The 20,986-nt window shown below is 37.7% G+C and overlaps 2 protein-coding genes across 3 annotated transcripts in view; both read right to left on the reverse strand.

Moving 5' to 3' along the window:
* The window catches only part of LOC140923003 (uncharacterized), a 144,862-nt gene that overhangs the window by 80,328 nt on the left and 43,548 nt on the right, over positions 1-20,986 (reverse strand). The window lies entirely within an intron of this gene.
* LOC140923493 (uncharacterized) lies at positions 1,910-13,314 on the reverse strand. Its single transcript, XM_073373578.1, has 3 exons — positions 13,128-13,314; positions 12,240-12,490; positions 1,910-3,975 (listed from the first exon to the last, which is right to left on the reverse strand). Exons 1-3 carry the CDS (start codon positions 13,223-13,225, stop codon positions 3,647-3,649), a joined length of 678 nt encoding a protein of 225 aa, XP_073229679.1. The 5' UTR covers positions 13,226-13,314; the 3' UTR covers positions 1,910-3,646.

Here is a 20,986-nt window from a genome sequence, read left to right on the forward strand (position 1 = left end):
AAATGCAAATTTTTCGCGATTCCATTTGTCTCACAATTTCCAGAGGAGGCTTGAGCGTCAAGAAAACCAAACCAAATACAAAAAAAATGACCAGGGCTCAATTTAATAAAAATTTTACAAGTGTAATTTACAAGTGTAGCTACTGTTTTAGGGTCCGAAAACAATGGCTGCCCTTGTAAATTACACTTGTAAGAGTTTTGTTAAAATGACCCCAGAAAGCCTCGGAGTTATATTAGAGTTTAATATATCGAACGTGAGTTATTAGGGACGCTTACTTTGTCCTGTTTCATCCCCTGTCACCGTGTTGAGTTACCGTGGCGAATTCAATAAAGTACTCAATAAATAAATAAATAAATGAATAAAGAAAGAAAGAAAGAATGTAATGATTCCTTATTGATCAAAGTTTATAGCGTCATATTTTTATTCCTGGAAAATAAAACTTCGTGAGGGCTCAATGAATGAGGGGCACCTTAAAAAAAGGCTTTTGGCATTACGGCCACAAAACGTGAAATGCATTATCAAGGGTCAATTAAGATTTAACCTTAAAAGAATACAAGACACCTATAACATGCTATAAAACAAAGGTTTCTGAACCATTTTGTCATCAAATTTAATTTTCTCAAGTATGTTGGTATTAGCAAAAATAATCTTTTTCAATATTACCAGTCCCTATTCCGTGCCTCTAGCATCGGTTCTATTAGGACAGATGAAATGCATTTAGATAAAAACCTTAAGCTTTATTCCGTCAAAATAACGACACAACGTTTGAGTTAGGAAAACATTTCAGTCATCAACATCAAGGGTAGTTCTGATGATCGATGCTGAAATCTCTAAAACATGTTTGTAAACTCAAACAATATGTCGTTTGCTTAATATCTCCTTTTTAACGTTATATTATTACATAATTATTATTAAATATTCCAGATGCCGGGATGTGCCGCCTACCAGGTTAGGTCAACCTTAACCTCGCTTCCTCTGGGCTTTACCCTTAGAAAATGGGAGGGCAAAAAAGGCCCTAGCATTGGCTGGTCACGTGTCCTCCCATACAACCAACGATCACAAGTATACCATATAAGGCTCAAATTTTGTGTAATACTTCACAGCACGCAATCAAAGGCCGCGTTCACACTTGGTTTCTGGGAACGGTGCCCGAGTACGGGACTCGCTGGGCACAAATGTGAACACACCATTTTTTCAAGTACCTAGGCCTGAATTCGAATTCTTAAGTGGGAGGCACCGGGTCCCTGTATGCACACGGTTTTTGTAAGTTCCTAGACTGCTTTGCACTTGCTCAAGGTCGAAAGGTTGTAACTATGTACACAGTTGCAAATTGGTTAAGCGTGAACACAACACCATTTTGAGTCAAAAACCCAGGCACTAGTAGTTCCCGAGGACCAAGTGTGGACAGCCGGTTAGGCGGCCTTTTATATCTTTGTCGAGTAACGAGTCGTTTTACAGAACAATTTCTTTTGTAACAGACATGCTGTGGTATTTTTAGCTTCTGTTTTCTGTTTAGCGGACCGCAGAGATTTCTTGAAAAAGAACATATGCAATTCCTCTTTAGAGCGGTATATATGACATGCAAGCTACCTACAAGGATGCAAGCTACATGCTAAGCTAATAGTGTCCAAATATTTATATCAACAGTCTTAATGGAAAATTTCCCTTCTCGACTTTCCCGATTTTAATATTTTTATTAATAAATTAATATTATTATTATTATTATTATTATTATTATTATTATTATTATTATTATTATTATTATTATCATTATTATTATTACTATAATTATAATTGTTGCATTTTCTGACATTTTTCCCGCCCCTCTCTTTTTCTAATGGAAAAGCCCTTTTGACGAGATCAAGGTTGGGTTACTCAACCTAAATTCCGTAAATAAGAGACATATAGTAGATATTCCGTGTCACCGGGTCAGTATATATTAAATATGTTTTGTTTTGTCATTATCTTTCAACCAAAAAGCACTATGAAATTGACCATAAATCGTTGTTAAAAGGATCTGACTGACTCGTCCCAGTTGTCCCTCATTTGTCTTCAGAGTTAATATTTACAAGTCAGAGAAGCGCGAGAGAATCCGTTCTGTTATCCTTCTGGTGTTGAGTTGCATTTCCAGTTCCTCACCATTTTTAATCACAGTGGCGGATCCAGACCATCAAATAAGGAGGAGGGGGAGGGGGGCGGTCATCCAGACCCTGAGATAAGGGAGGGGCGGTCTCCAAAATTTTTTTTTCGGCCCTTCGGGCGTCATATTGGTCGAAAAATAAGGGAGGGGGGAAGGCCCTCCCCTGGATCCGCCACTGAATCAAATCAAGAGACAACTAAGAACAAGTAAGCTCAGGTCACGACAAGTCATAAATAGAAACCAGAAATTTGTCTCAATCTCAGGCAGTAGCCGAGGTTAATCGGTTCTTGTCTCAAGATGGCATTGTAACCCCAGAACCATGTCATAAATAGGCCGCCAAAATCTTTGTCATACGTACCTTCAATAGAAAACTTGATGGGCGACACACCCCCGCTGAAACATGCCCTTAGTTTCTTCCCGCCCAACCTTTATATCTTAGTTTAGCCCACCAGAGCGCAAGCGCACAGCTGTCAGAAAGATGTGACAATGCAACACAGCTAGAATTAAATGACACTTCCCCAGTTTCTTAGGATGGGGAAAGCTTTTGGCCATCATCACTTCATAATTTCCCCTATGGAACGTCTCCTCCTCGTCATCGCGCTCTGGTGGGCTGCAATACAACACCCATAATTCTAAGGAATTAAATAATTATTTTAAAAACTACGGAAGAAATAAAAGGCATTCTTCTTATCCTCTCAGTAAGGTAAGAAAGTAAATGCTCGCTCATTGTAAGGAAAACTGAAAGTAAGAAGAAAGATTCTTTGCCTTATATTTCTATTTCTAATGAACTAAGTAACTAAGAACTAAACAACTGGCCTGAAAGATTAACAGAATTTGTCGACCTCAATGTCTGGGAAAGTAATCAGTTATTATAGTAATTTGTTTCTACATGAACATTTTCACTTCCTTCGAATTCATTGTCTTTTTACCCCTAAAACTAACTATTGGCAGTAAGGCAACTACCTATGAAAGCAAACGTTTCAGCTTCTGGTTTTAGTTAGGGAATGTTATAAGACTTATAAGCTCACAGTTCGATGATTTTTTAGGATAAGAACGATTTTCAGTTGAGTGTCAAAATAAAACTGTGATTGTTACTGTTTTCCATGGCCACTAATAGGTCATCACGAGTTATCCGAAGCCTCTCTTTCAAAGCTAGGCTAAGTGCGAAGCTATTGATATTAAAAAGATTAATTGATATTAAACTGATTTTTATTCTCAGGCAAATGAAACTAATTATCAAAAGAAAGGTTTTGCACTTGGCCTCGCTTTGAAAGTGGGGGTCTTCGGAACTCGGAAATGGCCCATTGTGATTGGCTGAAAATTTCGCGCAACCTTCCATAACCAATCAGAAGGTAACCTCAATAAATCATGCCGTGCTCACGCATATATTTTCCTGAGGTTGGCAGGAGCAATTCATTTGCATCCCGATTAGATTGGTTGTTGTTAATTGTTGTTTTCTTTCGAGTAGTCAACTAGAAAAATAAGGGCATTCAATGGAAAAACGCTCTATACTAAAGTTTCATCGTCTACAAACCTCTCCTCTATTTCACAAACGACAGGCGTCAGCCCTGCAGAAGGTGCATCGGGTACACTTTCCTCGCTTCCACTTTGGTTATCTTTTGGGGAAAACCTATTTTCTAATTCACTGGCGAAGAGTGTCAGCCCTGCCTCCTTGGAAGCCTCGATTAACTTCCGGACAGTGCTTTCTCTCTTTTCAGCAAATGCCGTAAGTAGATTATCGGTTGGATTGCGGACTCCTCTTCCTCGCCACTGTCTACATCGGTCTTTCAATCCAAGTTTCTCGCCAACCTTTAACCAGTATGCATATCCTAAATTAAAATACGAAAGCCAAAAATGTTAAAAATTAACTAAGAATCTGATCTTGAATTAGCCAAATAATGAATTTTTTTTTAATGTTACACAAAAACGAACTGTTTGATTTACTTCTAGAGTGTGACAATTGTTGAAAGTCATCGGTGGCAGAGATATTTTGGTGTAATCGTTCAGGTAAATTCTGTTCCGTCTTACGAAATGAAGTATGCCAGATTTTCTGCCTATTTCTTGACACTCGAAGGGGCGCACGCTTGTATTCTCTTGCTCAAATTGCATGAGGAAAAACATGCGCATTCCGTAGGGAGGGAAGTACGTACTCTATAATGTTCGGTAACTGATGTTACCATTTAAGTGCATAAGTAGTTGCCCCCGCAGGGATTTCGCCCAGAAGGCGAAATCCCGAGGAGGCACTCTCGTAACTCGCGCGTATATTAAGGAAGGTACTTACAGTTGAAATATACAGTCGTACAGTCAATATAGAAAAAATCTCGATTTGCTTGAACAGGGGCCACTCGGAATCGGTAGGTAATGATGACGTTTCTATTGTTTGCGCCCGCAAATACGAAATGGTTAGGATGGCGTAAAGACAGAAAATCCCGAGGGGACCGCTTAGGTAGATTTTGTGACATACATTTTGCAGTCGATACTTCGATACTCTTTTGCGTTACGTGTTATCAGTGCACTATTGAGCAGTTGTTTTGAAAGTTATGGACCAAAAGACACTCGTTAAGCGCAGATGAAGTTAAAAGGGGCGTATAACTGTGTATATATAAACACTTGGAGAGTTTACCAGACACGAGTTCACAAATTTTTGATTTGAAACCTTCCCTTACCAAACCATATGTATTTTGAAACTGATTTTAAAGTATTTAAAATGTATTTTCAGTATTTGAACACTATTTTCCTGTATTTTAATACTATTTGACAAAAAAATTTAAATTTTCGCCCCTGTTTGAAATATATCTTGAGTGTAGTTAAATTGTATTTCATGTAAAGGAAAACCTCTCTCATCAATTTACAATGTATTTTGTTTAATAAATATGATTAAAATAGAGTATTTAAAATGTATTTTGGGCATAGAACCACTAACACTGTTACAAACAGAGTTCAAATAGACTATTTGAAATATGTTTTAAGGGCTTTTATGCTGACTGTAATTAAGATACTTTTAAATAGGGTACTTTAACTCTGTTTTGAGTTGTATCTAAAATGTATTTTGAGACGCATCCACTCACAAAGTTTTAAACATAGTTCAAATAGACTATTTGAAATATGTTTTAAGAGCCTAAATGCTGACCGTATTTTAAATCCTTTTAAATAGGGTACTTTAACACTGTTTTGAGTTGTATCTAAAATGTATTTTGAGACGCATCCACTGACAAAGTTACAAACAGAGTTCAAATAGACTATTTGAAATATGTTTTAAAACCTTAAGAACTGACCGCATTTTAAATACTTTTAAATAGGGTACTTAAACACTGTTTTGAGGTCTATTTGAATTGTATTTTGGGCACACAGCACTCTGACCATAAAAACAGATTATCCATAAACTATTTGAAGTCTGCTTAAAGTCATCAAATGCTTACCTTATTGTAAATACTTTAAAGTAGTGTACTTATAACTTATTATTACTAGGGTACTGCAATACTGTAATTTCTTTTGGGAGACTTATACTCAGACTATAAATAAAAGTAACAATTGCACAAAGTTAATTTTTAAGCCTTCATCGTGTCACGAACTCATAAATGACTCAAAACAAGCTGTCACATATTGTGGACCGGATTCTCCTCCCAACAAAGTTCGAAGCTGAGCGAAAAATTAAATCTAAATTAAATAAAAAAAGAGAAGAAAATTAGGAATAGGTTTTAGCTTTGGCTAACAACACGTAACTGTGACAGTGTTCCGATAAAAGATCTATCCGTTCCTCACTTTTCATTACCTACAAGCTCTCTGCGAAAATCTCCGCGTAGATTTTAGCCGTGATTCAGTTAATGCAGTTACGGGACTTTCCATAAGTTTTTTAAAAGAAACTTCTTAAAATCGCATTTTAATTTCATATAGAAATTTTTTCACAAACAGCCGAAGCCGCGGGCCGAGAACCGGATGCACGCGGTCAACAGAGGTTTATCTAAAATAAGCCCTTGAAATTACATAATAAATAAATTATCCAAGCTAAGATCTCACCTCATATATATTGCATCAAGAAACAAAGCTCAGATATGAATAAACTCCGACATATGGTTATCTTTCTCTCATAGATTATTCCGCACATGCATGGCATATTATTTCTAAGATGTCACGCGCGACTGAAATCACGACTTCGCGCCGCGGTGATGTGACAAATGCACGTGATAAACAAACCGTCCTTTGTCCTTTGCTCATTTCAAATTATTGTACCGGCGGTTGCTGTGATGGCGGGTGCGCTTGATTTTACTGTTTGTTACGATCTTACAAAAGTATACATTTCAACTCTGCGGATTGTCTGAACACGTAGATGTTGCATTTATCACGGATCAAAAATGGGTATGACTCCTCAGCGACTGTTATGTACTTTGAAAGGATCTGGTTCAGTTTCTCTCCGAACCACGCGGTCTTGTGCTGTCTTGTGTGTTAATACAAGAGTCTTCTGTTATGTGAGTATTATACACAATATATGCATAACATGTTACTAAGACGCTTAAGTATACGCCATATGAGAAACAAATGAAGGGTAGTAAACATTTATATACTCCCGCCTGTACGGCAATTTTAGTTTTTACAGGGTTCCATGCTCAGCCTCGCTGTTCTCAGTCACTTGATGTCACGTCACCGACCTCTTTCATGCTTGTGTAAATTTGATGGTGTTATTCTTATGTTGTTCTTTATCAGCCAATAATTAAACGTTCAGGCGTAGCCTGCAAGCTTCTGATAATAATTGAGTAAAGCCGTGAATATAATAAAAAATGTAAGTTACATGTATGTAGATTATTATTTACCGGTAACGTAACGCAATACTCTTTTGAAGCGGAAGATTGATAGCCTGTGTACCGACCCCCTTCCCCTCCGATTTTTATTGAGGGGAGGGGTTTGTACACAGGCTAAAGATTGATTTCAGCATTTCTGAAAAATTCCATAAGAATTTCCCGAGAATTCGTAGGGAAATCAACGTAAAGTAATCGGCTAAGAGATAATTCCGGTGAAATGCTAGCGTAGGACTGTGTGGAGAAATTTCGCAGAAGTAAATCTTGCTTTTTCAGAGTAATTTTCGACGGTTTTGTATTCATTTTATTTCATGAATTTAAATGGTATTTTCATCCTGTTTTTGTACTGTTTTTATGCTCTTTCGATCGATTTTTGTACTGTTTTCAGACAACTCTAAGGCTATTTTCTTACAATTTTATACTGTTTTTGCATTTTTGTATCCTATTTTTGATGTATTTTCACAATAATACGCGTGCTATTGCTTTTCTTCCTCTGTGGTATTTTAATACTATTTTCAAAGTATTTTTATTGTATTTGCAAATACGATTATTTTACTAAATTTCGAAACCCATTAAAAAGCTATTAAAATATATTTTGAAGCATAACATTTTAATAGCGTTTTAAACAGGTTAAAACACCTTTAAAATCAGTCGAAAAATATATTAAAAATATATTTTTGGACCTATTTTAAACCTGTTTTTTTCAAAATACGTTTAAAATTGCCATTAAAAATAGTTTTAAAATAGTATAGCAAATTAAAATATGTTTCTGAAACTGTTTTTATCCTGTTTTTATTCCGATTTATAAGATATTTAAAAACTATTTTAGACCTGTTTTGAGCCTTGCAAAAGCCCTGGAATTTTTTATATATTTTAAACGAATTTAAAAATACATTAAAAATTCTTTTTTAATAGCGTTTTAAACAGGTTAAAACACCTTTAAAAGCAGTCGAAAAATACATTAAAAATACACTTTTCACCCTATTTAAAACCTATTTCACAAAACAGGTTAAAAACAGTTTTCAAAAATAGCTTAAAAATACATTCAAAACAGTGTTGGATTTGGTAAGGGTTGCCAGACACTCTTTCTCTCTCTTTGACCGGAATAAGACTAAGCCCCAAACAAGCAAGACGAGTGAACAACGGCTAGCTTATCACTAGCAGAAGATGGACGATTACAGAAATTCGCCGACAATCAAATTCTGTGCTGACTTATTCGCTGCTCACAGATGTCCTTCAACTATAAAGTTTAAAATAAGACAAGAATGCGCGGGCGTGAATTGATCAAACTTCCTATTAATTTCTAAGGCTTACTTTCCGGAAAATAAAATGAGCTGAATGTAAAAAGTGAAAGAGAAATAGTGAAAAATTCAGCTTCTAATTAATCTTTTAGAATAAACTATTCTCGAAACTGAGAAAGTTTTGATCAAAGCTGTGTAAATCAAACTGAAACGGTGCATGGAACCTTGCGTTTCCTGTATTTATCTCACCTATTGTATGGAATATATGTGAAAATCTTCATTATGAATCGGTAGGTATATTTCAAAGAGCTACACAACTGCAAGAATACTATTGACCGACAATAAACAGAGCGGGGCAGCTGTAGTGTCAACTATTACAGAACTAGTTTTAACAAAAGCGTATGGTAGGTAAACTGGTCTAGTTTACCTTCGGGGTCTTCGTCGTTGAGCTGTTGTGAAATAAACCCCCTGTCTTCAACGGTCAGGTCTCTGATTAAGGTGTCTAAGCCACCTGGAGAAAAACAAAAGGAAGTTAACACAAAAAGTTTGTTCTTTTATGCTGTGTTTGCAGAACGACTTGGATTCGAACATGCACAAAACCATTTTGAGTTAACGATGTGCAAGCAGACATTTGTTATAAACAAAGTCGATTGTTGCTGTGCTTTTCATTTTACACAGTAGAAAAAATTACTCTTTCTGCTTCTGCAGGTTCTAGACTTACTGAGCTATGCTTGAATCTGTTACCAAATGTCACTTACGCGGCACTAATGGAGTGCTCTGTTGAGCGACACTGTCGTTGTTCTGGTTATTTAATCGTTTTCTTCTTTTGTTCCACTTCACTAATCGTGGTACAGCAACGACACTTGTCACTAACGCTACTGGCACACCGACCACAACAACCCAAAACCATGCTTGTTTCCCGATCGGTACTTCTTGAGAAGCATCTTTCTGACTACCATTGGGTTCCGCCGGGGGTTCCATTGTCCCATAAGGAGCCGTGCCTTTTACTGGAGGGATAATTGTTGGAAAAGCCGTACCTGATGACAATAACAAAGAACCTTGGTTTGTCACGCGAACCTAGTTACGTGGCCTTTATTGCTGGTTTTCAGTGTCACGCCATTCAAAGTGGATCAAAGTAAAAATTAAAACCGTTCAATAGATAAAGTTCGGAATCTGGGAAATGAAAGGAAGTAAATATATAAAGACCCTCGCCAAAATTCAGGCCAGAAGAATATTCCGTATACGAGATATCCGAAGAAATGTTTTACCCAAATCTATAGAGATTAGTATATATGGAGACGCCATGCTGGTGCCCACCTGGATGGGCACCAACATGCGGCGGACAGAAACCAACGAAAACATCTGTTATCGAGTTTTGGTACAAAAGCGAATTTATTCCTCGAGGAACTAATAAACATTAATGAAAGTAATACTTTTTCAATACAGGAACTGTTTAGATAGCAAAATTCCCCGAAATACGTCATTTTTTTAACCTACATGACAGCTCTCTCGGCCGTCATTTAAATGCCACGTCACGCAGTAGCTTAGAAATTCAAGAGTACTCTATCACAAAACCAAGAACCCTTTTGAAGCGAAAATCTGTATGAAAATTAGTTTTCAGCTGCTCTAATACATCATGAAAGTGGAATCTCTGTAGGATCGATAGATTTGTAGTTTGAATTTTAGTGACGTCATGTGAAAACCAATTGCTAGAGCATTTAGACTTATAACTATAATTAGGTTTGACTCCTATTTAGCCTCCCACGCAGATGTTCTTGGGGATTGCGTGAAGAGCGGTAAAGAAGGTCTGCGTCCGAGACTTACTCCTGTTGGGAGTAAAGATTAAAATTGCAAATTTACATCTCAGTTATTAACACTTTCACGAAGAAAAACAAATTATGGAGATCAAAACTAATCTTGAAGCCCTAATTGCGGTGAATTTTCTAGCTTTTGCTTTCAAATTTCTTCTAGTCAGAATAATTGCTTATTTGAGAAGCAATGATCAAACACAACCTCGTTCCCAGGGTTCTCAGAATCTGGGAACGAGGTTGTATCAAACACGGGGACACGTTTAGATATTCAGAAACCCCGAAATCTGTCACCTACTTCTCGGGGTGTCCATCTATTGGACGAAAAATTTCTTCTCGTCTTCGATATATTACTTTTCAGTGTATCAGGGTATTAGACATCCTCGGAGACCCAGGGGTAGTCGGTCAGTCTGGTCGGGAGAAAGGGCGCGACGAAAGTTTTCAAGTACGGGCAAAAGAGCCCTTGGGTACCGACTCTCACCGAACTATTTCCAAAAATTCAAGCGGATACTGGCTCCTGATTGGGCACAAAAAAATGCTTTGTATTATTGTGCCCAATCGGCGAACAGTTTCTCCTGAGTTCTTTTCGTGAGTTCGTACACGACGGCTATTGCCCGGTTCGTTCACCAAGATTGTGCGAGCAATGGGAACTTTTATTTTCTACTTTCCTGACCAGAAACGAAGGAACTACCGATGAATCGAAAAAAAGTTTGCTATCAGCAGGAGCAATTCAATTTGCGCCAAGAATATTCTATTTTTGACTCATCACAATGTATCGCAAATAATAGCAAGTTAAAGATGCGGCGGCGACGAGAAAGTCAAATAAGCAATAGCTTGACAAGGCAAAACAACAACTTTGCACCTGCATTACACTTTTTTGTACATTCCTCTGCTGTCAACTGCACGACTACACGTGAAAATGCCTAATTTCATGTTATGTGAAGGACGTAAACAAGCAATGACAAAATTCATTCTCTTCATAAACTTGGATATGTTGATAGAAATTCAGCTCCAGAAGAGTTCGCTTGCCTTGACAAATAGAAATAGATAGGAACTGAAAAAATGTGAATTTCCTTTTCCATGTGATGTTTTCGTGGTAGTCAGCCGTCGTGGTATCTTTCAAAAATTCCCTAATATTTACGTAAGACGTGACAGATGCAAGCGTGAATACCTCTTGTAAGCTCAAGCTTGTATTTTTGGAAAAGCGTCTATAGCTTTCGGGCAGACAGTATTTTGAAATCAGATGGGGATTGTATATCAAACTGAAAGTTCCTGACTGCCGGAATTTCTTTGGTGCATGAGCCAGACAAGCCGTGATTGAAACAATAGCCGTCGTGTACGAACTCACGAAAAGAACTCAGGTAAAACTGTTCGCCGATTGGGCACAATAATACAAAGCATTTTTTGTGCCCAATCAGGAGCCGGCATCCGCTTGAATTTTTGGAAATAGTTCGGTGAGAGTCGATACCCAGGGGCTCTTTCGCCCATACTTGAAAACTTCGTCGCGCCCTTTCTCCCGACCCGACTGATTACCACTGGTTCTCCGAGGATGGGTATTAGATGAAACACTCCTTCTTGTATTAGATTTATCACTTCTTCTTTGGGGAGCAAGGGATGGCGCAGTGGTGAGAGCGCTCGCCTTCCACCAATGTGGCCCGGGTTCAAATCCCGGCGTCGACGCCATAATATGTGGGTTGAGTTTGTTGTTGGTTCTTTCCCTTGCTCCGAGAAGTTTTTCTCCGGGTACTTCGGTTTTCCTCTCTCTTCAAAAACCAGCATTTCCAAATTCCGGCAAATTCGACCAGGAATCAGGTAGACGAAGAACACTTTGTGGATGTGCTACCTCCAAATCATTATTTATTTTTTTATTTATTTATCTATTATTTATTACTACTCGGTGTTTAGATTGCTTCTTTGTATTTGATATTTTACTTCTCGGTGCTTGGATTTCAGATTAAATACTCCTCGTGTTTGATTAATTACTTTTCAGTGTATGAATATTGGATGAAACACCATATGCCTCATGTTTGACATATATGACTTTCAGCTAAAATGAAGCAAACGGTGAAAGGAAAAAATCAAAGAAAAAAAAATTACCACAGAGGGAAACATTTTAAAGAAAAAAATTAACATATTTTTTTAAAGAAGAAGGACTGAGTGAGAAAAGAAGAAAAAGATCTAGAACTTCGTCTGCACTTGAGTTCCCTTAGAAGAAAAGAGTTGTCAAATATAGTCTGATAGTTTCTGTTTTACTTACTTGGAACCTGCAGTTTATTTGTAGTCCATTGCTTAGTACATAACCGATCGTGCTCATTGGTGCATTGCCTTGTCTCCACTTCATAAACACCACATGGCGGTGAACAGGGAACACATCCTCCTTCGAGTCCTACGCTCGAGTCGAAGTAATTTTCATCCGCGCAGCCACTGCAGACTGTCGGGGAAAACCTGGTGCAGTTTTTTATTACCTTAAAGTTCCCATCTAAACAATTAGACTCCTCGTTGATACACCTTTTGTGAAAAAAGGAAGAGTATGGTTTATTTACCGCAAACATTTTAAGCGCAAGTTTCATAAAAGGTACGTAAAAACGGGCCCCAAAAACGTGCAACTTGTTTTGAAAACATTGCTGCAAAACGAGTTGCATAGCGATGTTGCACGTTTTACCACCCACATAAAACCTGTCTTGCAAGAAATCAGGTTGTTAACAGGTTTGAGCATTTGTGGTAAAACGCGCAACATATCGCTATTCAACTCGTCAGTTTTGCAGCAATGTTGCAAAACAAGTTGCACGTTTTTTGTTGCTCGTTTTTCCATACCTTAAGCTGATCACGAAACTGAGGCCAGGGAATAAGGTGGTCACTAGAAACGAGATTTCATTAAAAGGCTACTGATATTACTGATATCTAAAAGTCGTACTCGCAGAAAGACCTCTAAATACCCATCTTCTTAGCGCGCCGCGTTGTTTCTGTTACAGACGAGTGAAGTTAACCAAATACCAGTGCACTTTTCCACTGCAGTTGTAAGTTATTTCTTAACGAAACCTCTTTAAAAAAAGCACAAGCACTCAACTGAAGCAAATAGGGCGATTATGTTAAGGGCCTAGAGGGGCGTGAAGTTACAGTAACTTAGCTTAACTCAGTAACTTACCGTTTACACGGTTCCATGCCTGTGGTGTTGGAATAATCGTATCCTAGCCAACATTTTTCACACTCGGTATCTTGTTTGTCCGCACATTCAGTTTTCATTCCATACCCCGGCCCACACAAGGAGCATGGTGTACATAACGTACCATTCCAAAACTGCTGCGGAGGACATTCACCAGTTGAATCTACAGCCAACTGGAAGGTAATGTTAAATTGAAAACAGTAAGATTTTTTTTATTAGCATCTTAAGTGCAATTTACCTGCCAGAGGAAGTTTTAAAAGGAACTCATTCTCCCTTTTTTTTTTTTTTTTTTTGTATTATTATTTTTGCTCGGTCTGTCATAAATCTCGATAATATGGTCCAAAGCTACCTTTACTCAGGGACGGACCATTAGAAAAGTTGGGGCGAGAGGGGGGGGGGGGGGGGGGGGGGGGGAATTTTCGAGCCGCAGGAATTTCAAATTCAAATCAAATTCCTAGTATGAATTTTTTTAGGCCATAGCATGAATTATTTTTTAGGATTTATTGGCGCGCATGAATTTTTTTCATTTAATTTTCCCTTGCGCGAATATATTTTTTTGTATTTAGCCCCCCCCCCTCCCCCCTAAGTTTTCTAATGGTCCGTCCTTTACTGAAATCGTAGTCAGCTGTTTTCTATAAGGGAAGTCAACTGCAACCTGGTTTTCGAAACATGATGTACGGCCTTGGATTGTTATTCGGGAGTTACGGGCTCAAAACTAATTGGCTCTAGACTTGCACAGTCCCAATCATGATTCCGCGCGGCCAAACGGTTTCGGGTCACGTGGTACAAGTGAAAAGTCGAGAGGGACTGGGAAAACGCCGTACAGGGACTAGGCTTCAGGGCTGAAAAACGTTCTGAGCAAGCTTCTGCGCATCCCTTATCGAAGGGTCAAGGCGGGCTTTTCTGTGTGATGACTGGCCGTGTTGACTGTGTTTGTTTGTGAAATGCACGAGGTGCGAACGTTTGCTCCTTGTAGAGGTCTGTAAAGCCTTTTTATTCTTTTTTTTTTTTTTTTTTCTGGATTCAGAACAACCAATGTTAAAGGAAGAACGGATCATTCCGTCAGTCTGAGGTGGAATATAAGGTTTTTAATATTTTCAAAGAGGCAGGTATTTTTCTGATAGTTGTGCATTCGAGTTGTGAGTTGATTTTGTGTCCAGTGCTTCGCCTTCCATCGGGCTGAATTAAAACCCACTTGTATTCTGTTATTAGTAGTTAAGGTTACTTCTTTTACATGCCCAGATTTTTAAATTTTCCTTCACGTTGCAGAACCAGCTTTATCCTTGTCTTCAGCCAAAGAACCATATTGCTAATGCATGCGAGTGAACAAACTTGTGCGCTTAAAACTTTCTCGGAAATAGATGGTCAGCAAGCTTTCTCGAGAAGGAAAGAGTCCTTCGAACCTTTTTCTGTTGCTCAAGTAATAATAGTCAGAAGTTTCATTCTTTTTTTTTCATTTTTAATTCAATAGTTTCCCTTTTCACTCGATGTGAGAAGAACGAAAACTGCCGGTAGTGACTTCAAAAACAATTGTTTCTTTGTCCGTAAACAACTGCTGGAGCTGGATTTGACTGAAGCGAGCAAAACAAACCCTTATGTGCAGTTTTCTATATTTTCTAATGATTTGCTGAGTTTAATTTGCTTGAATGAAGTCCCTCGCGTGGTCCAGTTTTTAAAAATAGCTAAATGGTGAATCATGGCTTGGCTGCGAAGCTTGCAACTGATCTTTTGTTTTTAAGATCTTTATTTAGGTTGTTTTCGTACAGAAAATTCATTTCTTCATTGTCATTGTCAGCCAGGAGCCTCTAGCCTTATGCTTTTTAATGATAATTTGTTGTTTAGCAACCTTATTGAGCATGATGGAATTGTTCTTCCCTTGTCTCATCTCTTCGCGAGCTTAAAATGGCGTCTATGGTCCTTAAAGTGACCTCAGTCAGTAATTAAATCATGTACAAAACTGCAAAGACGTTTTTGCAATAATGTAACTTTAACTTTGTTTGAAGGAAATCTTACTTACGCGTAGATAGGTTTTTGACAGGTGTGATGCATGTTCAACTTGACAACACGACAAAGCAAAATTTATCTGCGTGAAACGATCAAGTTTAAAAACCTATAGTTGCTTTGAAACCGATTTTTGGGAAGATTTTACAAGATGAAGATTGACCTTTTTTCTGCCCACATATCAACACAATAACTTCTACACTGAGGATTTTTGTTTATATTTTAGTGATCTGCGAAGCTACGAGTGTCCGATCGGGCGTGGGTTTTAAAATACGCAGGGAAATTAATGTCGTGAAAGTCCGTTTTACTATGAGGTATTCTTCGACAAATTAAGTAACGAGAAGGTTATAACCACAGCTTGCACCTTTCGAAGACAAATTGTTTGTTCTTTCCAGGTTATGAGTGGAAACATTTTATTTTTAGGCCATAAAATATTTGAAATCCCGCCATTTTTCAAACCCGGCCAGGGGATCTGGGCGGAAAAGTTCACGCATGCTCATTACGTTTTTCCGCCCTGAAGGACTAGGCAAGCTCTAGACTACTACTCAAGCTAAGGTCTTAGCAAATCTAAGACGATAACTGCGCTGACATCTAGTTAAATAAATTCCAATCTCTTCAAATGATCGCGTCATTGAGGAAGCAGTTGGCCTAGTCTCCTATACAGGCTTGTTCTGCCTAAATATATTTAGGGACAGTAAAACGCCCAAGGCGACGAGTGGGCATATAGGACGCCTAAAACGGCCCCCTGGGAACTACTTTTGCAGTTTTAATCCGTTTGAGCTCAAAGTTTGCAGGATAGTAGAACTTTGTATTCTAAACAATGGCTTTTTTTGTTTTTGGAATTTAACGTGGCCGGGAAAATGGCGCTACAAGATTGAAAGCAAAATTTACATTTCAACTTATGATGTAACAAATAAACCATTTTCAATGTGCACGAGGCGATAAAATAACATGTGAAAAATATTTTTTTCGGGAAAGCTTACTGATTGGCCATAAAGAATTATTAAGCTTAAGTTTGTTTTCTGAATTTCCAGCCGTTTTGTTACTATTTTAAGAAACATATGCACATTTCAAAAAGCTATATCTCCTAAAGCAGTTGAGCTTTTCCAATCATTGCCTCGACTCTAATTACTGTGCGGTACACAATCATTATGATTGCAATGTGGAAAGATAGTTCAGCGTGCGTAGTGATAGAATGAGCTGAAAGCGATTTCATCATCGTCAGTGACAAACATCTGATTAGCTAGAGAGCGTTTATCGCTTTTCTCTTTTATTCCAGTGACCTTAGTTATCTTCAAAGATAACAAAGTATCATCTCGAGACAATTTTGTCATTATTTTTCTAAAATAGCTTTATGATATTGCAGCGAAAGTTCCTTTGTCACCAATAAAATATAGACAAGAGCCATTTAGCCACACCCTCAGGCCATACGAATTCTTCACATGTGTGCTCATCCAACGAAACTGAATTGTTAATAAAATCATTCAGACGGAGTTACTATATGTTCGCGATAGAAAAAACAAATATACCGATAGTTTTTCAAATCGATAAATCCTAGGAAAACTTTAATAATTTGGCTTTTGCATGCATGTCACATGTTTACTTGTTGGAACGGCGCTCCTTCCTCGAAAACGACTTCAAGAAGGACGTTTACCTCAGGCCACAGAACCAATATCGATGAACCAAATATTTTTCATATTACCTATAAATTAGTCAGACAACAAGATGATTTCCTTTAATATTTGTTGAAAGAGAAAGGAACAGCGGTTTCTTGAACGCGCGGTTTGTTTGTATTATATATCCGACAAAAAAGCACACAAAGTTACAAACAGATCCCGGGCAATAAATGGTCTTTAATTTTAGCTGGTCCACCCCGGGGTAGAGACGGCAGAGGTTTTGACAGACTATATCTGAAGGAAAAGCGTATTCTGTTTTATGATGTAGCGATAACTTTATATCATAAAGATCCTAACCCCATTTTTTGCGTCTGAAAAGAAACGTGTCGAGAAACTGATCATGAAAAGATATATATATTTTTATGAAGGTGCAAAGACTACATGCAAATTAAAAAACAATATTTGCTTAAAAGTGGGCGTTCAAACTGGGCTAATATGTATTAGTTTCCCCTGGGACAAATCAGTCATCTAGAAATCCTAAAAGGCAAATATTAACTTAAAATAGCGATTGAGCGATAACAGGGAAAATATATTCTTGCGGTTCTGTTGTGAATAATTATAATCTATTTTCCGTATTTTGTCTACCAGCTGAGAAAGAGAGAGGGTCTGAATGTCAAACTTTACGCTTTTCAATTTTTTCATGCACTCAAGGCGTGACCACTCAGCGGCGTGCCAACAGGAAGCTTAAGTCTCTCTCTCAAATTATTTTAACTGTGCCTCATTATACCATTATATTAAATCAGAGAGTTAGAAGTTTTGCTACAGTTAAAATATTTAAAACTGCAGAGGCTTGTATTTTGATCTTATTTAAAAAACCGCTTGTCGGAAATAGCGTGCTACAGCTATGGGATATAAGTAGAGTAGCCAAGTTATTTTCAAAATCTTCCACAAAGTACAGCGATTATTAAGTTAACACTCTATAGGAAAATGTCACGATGTAGATAATTATAGAAAGCCACTGTTCTCTCCTGGAGAAAGTGTCATGGAGTTATTTTCTTTCGAGTAAGCAACGAATTAAAAAAGTTGCTTGAGGTCAGTCATCATCAAGATGGGACTGCTAAAAGGCCTTTGTAATTATTTCTTTTTTGTGGTTAATAAAATTCGACATTGAAAATATGTTAACATTTTAAAAGACTTCAAAATTTGCTTTTAACTCCTGAGGAAACAAATAAGGGATTTCACTTAAAAGTTTGCCCATTCCTTGCATGAAATTCAGCAATTGATAACCGTGTGAGTATGTTGATATATAAACACTTACCTTTGAGCCTATCATTCCTGATTGGACGAACAGAAACACTGTTAGCAGCGACATTTTGCAAATTGTTTAATGATAGAAAGATCAGATATAGAAAAGGTATCGGCCATTTCTCGATTCGCAGATAGCCGAGTTTCTCGGACAGCCGATTGACTTGCTTATCAGGAAGCTTTTCAGAACGCATGGCCCCCGCTAAAAGGCTACGTAACCTCTTATTGTTCTAGAAGGATGAATTGATTGACGTTTTCAAGTGCTCCAGATCTTGAATTTTGCCGACTAAGCAGATCTTTTCAGACTTTTGTCAGTTCTTGTCAACGAAAACCGGCCGTACCTTACCCGATTCCAGACCAAAATGGGCAAAGTGTATTCCCGTTTTCAGACAAAATAGTACCAAATGCCCTATCCTTTGGGGCGGCACATGCCTATATAGCTTATATGGGGGAGTACCCCCCCCCCTCCCACCGGGCCTGATCGGCCACACGATTTCACCATTCCGGGTAGTAAAATACATGCGGTTTCGTGTGAGCGGGGCCCAGGGATCAGAACAACTTTTCTTTTCAGTCTAGCGCCAAGGGTCTAGCAAATGCGGAACCAGGTACTGTACTTCTATGCGCAAGAAAATATCCCCTCCCCCTTATCTCTCCTTTGCGCTCCCGGCCAGTTTTCTCCCCTACCACGAAGGCTACCTTTTCCCGTTGTTTGTTGAAATCAGGTTTTTTGGGGGGTCTACTTTTTTCCGTCCTTTGTGTTAGTTAGATTTTTGTGGGCCCTAAGAAAATTAGAATGCTTCTTTATTTTAAAATTTATTCGTGAAATGAAACCTGACATTCGTTGCGCTTGTCCATCAAATGGCCAAAAAAGTGAGAATCACAAAAGGAAATCATACTGTTCCTTATTTGTTGTTTGCTGTGAATATATCCGTCTGGGAAAAAATCAAATTGGGAAGAGGAACTCTCTTCCCAATTTTTTTTCCGAAGGAAGCGAAGGGGGCGTCTGTACTACACAGGCTATTCACCGTTTCTACAACTTGACTTTCTGAACTTCGATACGGGCATTAAGAACTCAGCTTCTGACAGAAAAATTATTCTTCAACATTTTTGTTTTTTGACAAGTTGAACAAAGTGGAATAATCGCGATAAAAACTAATTTTTAGTTTTTTCGCGATTATTCCACTTTGTTCAACTTGTCAAATAATTCTGATAATTGAAACGATTAGTACCGCTATCAAAATACATTTAAACTGTTTTCTAGTTCGGTGACCTGCTATAGTTATGTTATCTGTCAAGTCATCGAGAGATAAAAGCTTCACCATTACAAAACATGTCTCAAAGTCCACAGAAGTTATTTTATCTATCGGCGTCACTGATCCTTTTTATATTGCCGGATTAACCCTGAGGCCAACTTGCGTGAATCATATCTGTATATCCGACGCGGTTTTGGACAACGACACGAATTATTGGTCAAAGCAAGCAATATCATTCAAACTGGAGCTAATTAAGGTCTGTAAAAGATGAATAAAGTAAATTTTGTTCTGTCGACAAGTGACCTTTAACATGCGCTTTGCATGAAGTAACAGAAAAGAGCAAAAAAAGAGGAAAAAAAAGCCTGCACAAAGTCCAAAAAGGAATTTATGTATACCAAGTCAGTTACATTTTTTTCCTAGAAACACAATTCTTGCTTTAAGATTAGATATTATTTTGAGCCAAATCATGATCTTTCTAGATTCATTGTAGACGTTTTGGATTGAGATGAGTACATTATTAAGCGCGTTTTGATATTGCTTGACAAAAGCCTGGCTGAGTTGCATGGTTTCCACATTGGATAATTCGTTGTTGATAGTATAGGTGTTAAAAGTTAGCGTCAGTAGGAGCAAGGTTATCCGTAGATCTTCGTCAACCACCCTTACTTAAAGCTCGATGACAATGCTTTTAACCCTTAAAATCCGTCAGATAAAAGTGATGGGTTGGTAAAAAGACGATCTTAATGGGCTTGAGAATTGTTTATTCCAATAATTCCTAATGTTCTTGTTTCGCAGCATGGTTTATAGCTGATAATAACCCCATTTGTGGGCGTCTGAAAAGAAAAGATCGAGTGCGCGGTCAAAACAACCTTTTATATCAGTAGCGCTATTATTATCAACAATTTAAAACATTTACGCAAATAGATTAATGAAATCTTATTCCCAAACGCAAGGATTTCCGACCACAATCATAATGGCGGCGAAAAACAAAAAATAACTTGTTCTATTCTTCCACATGAGAGCACGTTTGTTAGTGAAAAGGAATGCTAATTGAGATGCTTGTTTTTCTTGCTATTTTTTTGGATTACCAAGGGACGTTGCGGTACAATGCATGCACAAATCAAATGCAAACACTTCCAGCGGTAGTGACGTGACAGTATTAAAGACTTAATAGATGTAATACCAAGATGTAAAAAAGCTACAAACGCTTTCAATGAGACAAGATTTGAAGTCTTATCTTAAGGAACAAATGAATTCAATAAAAAAATGAACGAAACAAATCTAACGGCAGTCGGTCATAAAACAGGATTGTGAACCTTTTTTTCTTCTACATTTATAAAGTTAGACATATTACTATACACTTTTTTTTCTGTAAGAATATATTTTATAAGAATACCAAGGCTGAAATTTGCAAAATTTTAAGAATATTTTAAGAATAAACCCCAGACTGAGGTATTGAAAAGGGTATATTTTTGTGTTCAAAAGCTGTAAATACAATACAATTATATGTTTTCCACTTATTCCATTCTCTAAAGGGGAAAACTAGGCAACAAAACGAGAAAACATGCACTAACTATAGCTGATACCCCCAATATAGTCTAAAACGGAAATGTCATGAGCTATAAACTAAGAATAATACTAGAATATTTTCAGCCTAAAATCGGCAGAA

This window comes from Porites lutea, chromosome 13, assembly GCF_958299795.1.
Source record: "Porites lutea chromosome 13, jaPorLute2.1, whole genome shotgun sequence".
NCBI lineage: Eukaryota > Metazoa > Cnidaria > Anthozoa > Scleractinia > Poritidae > Porites > Porites lutea.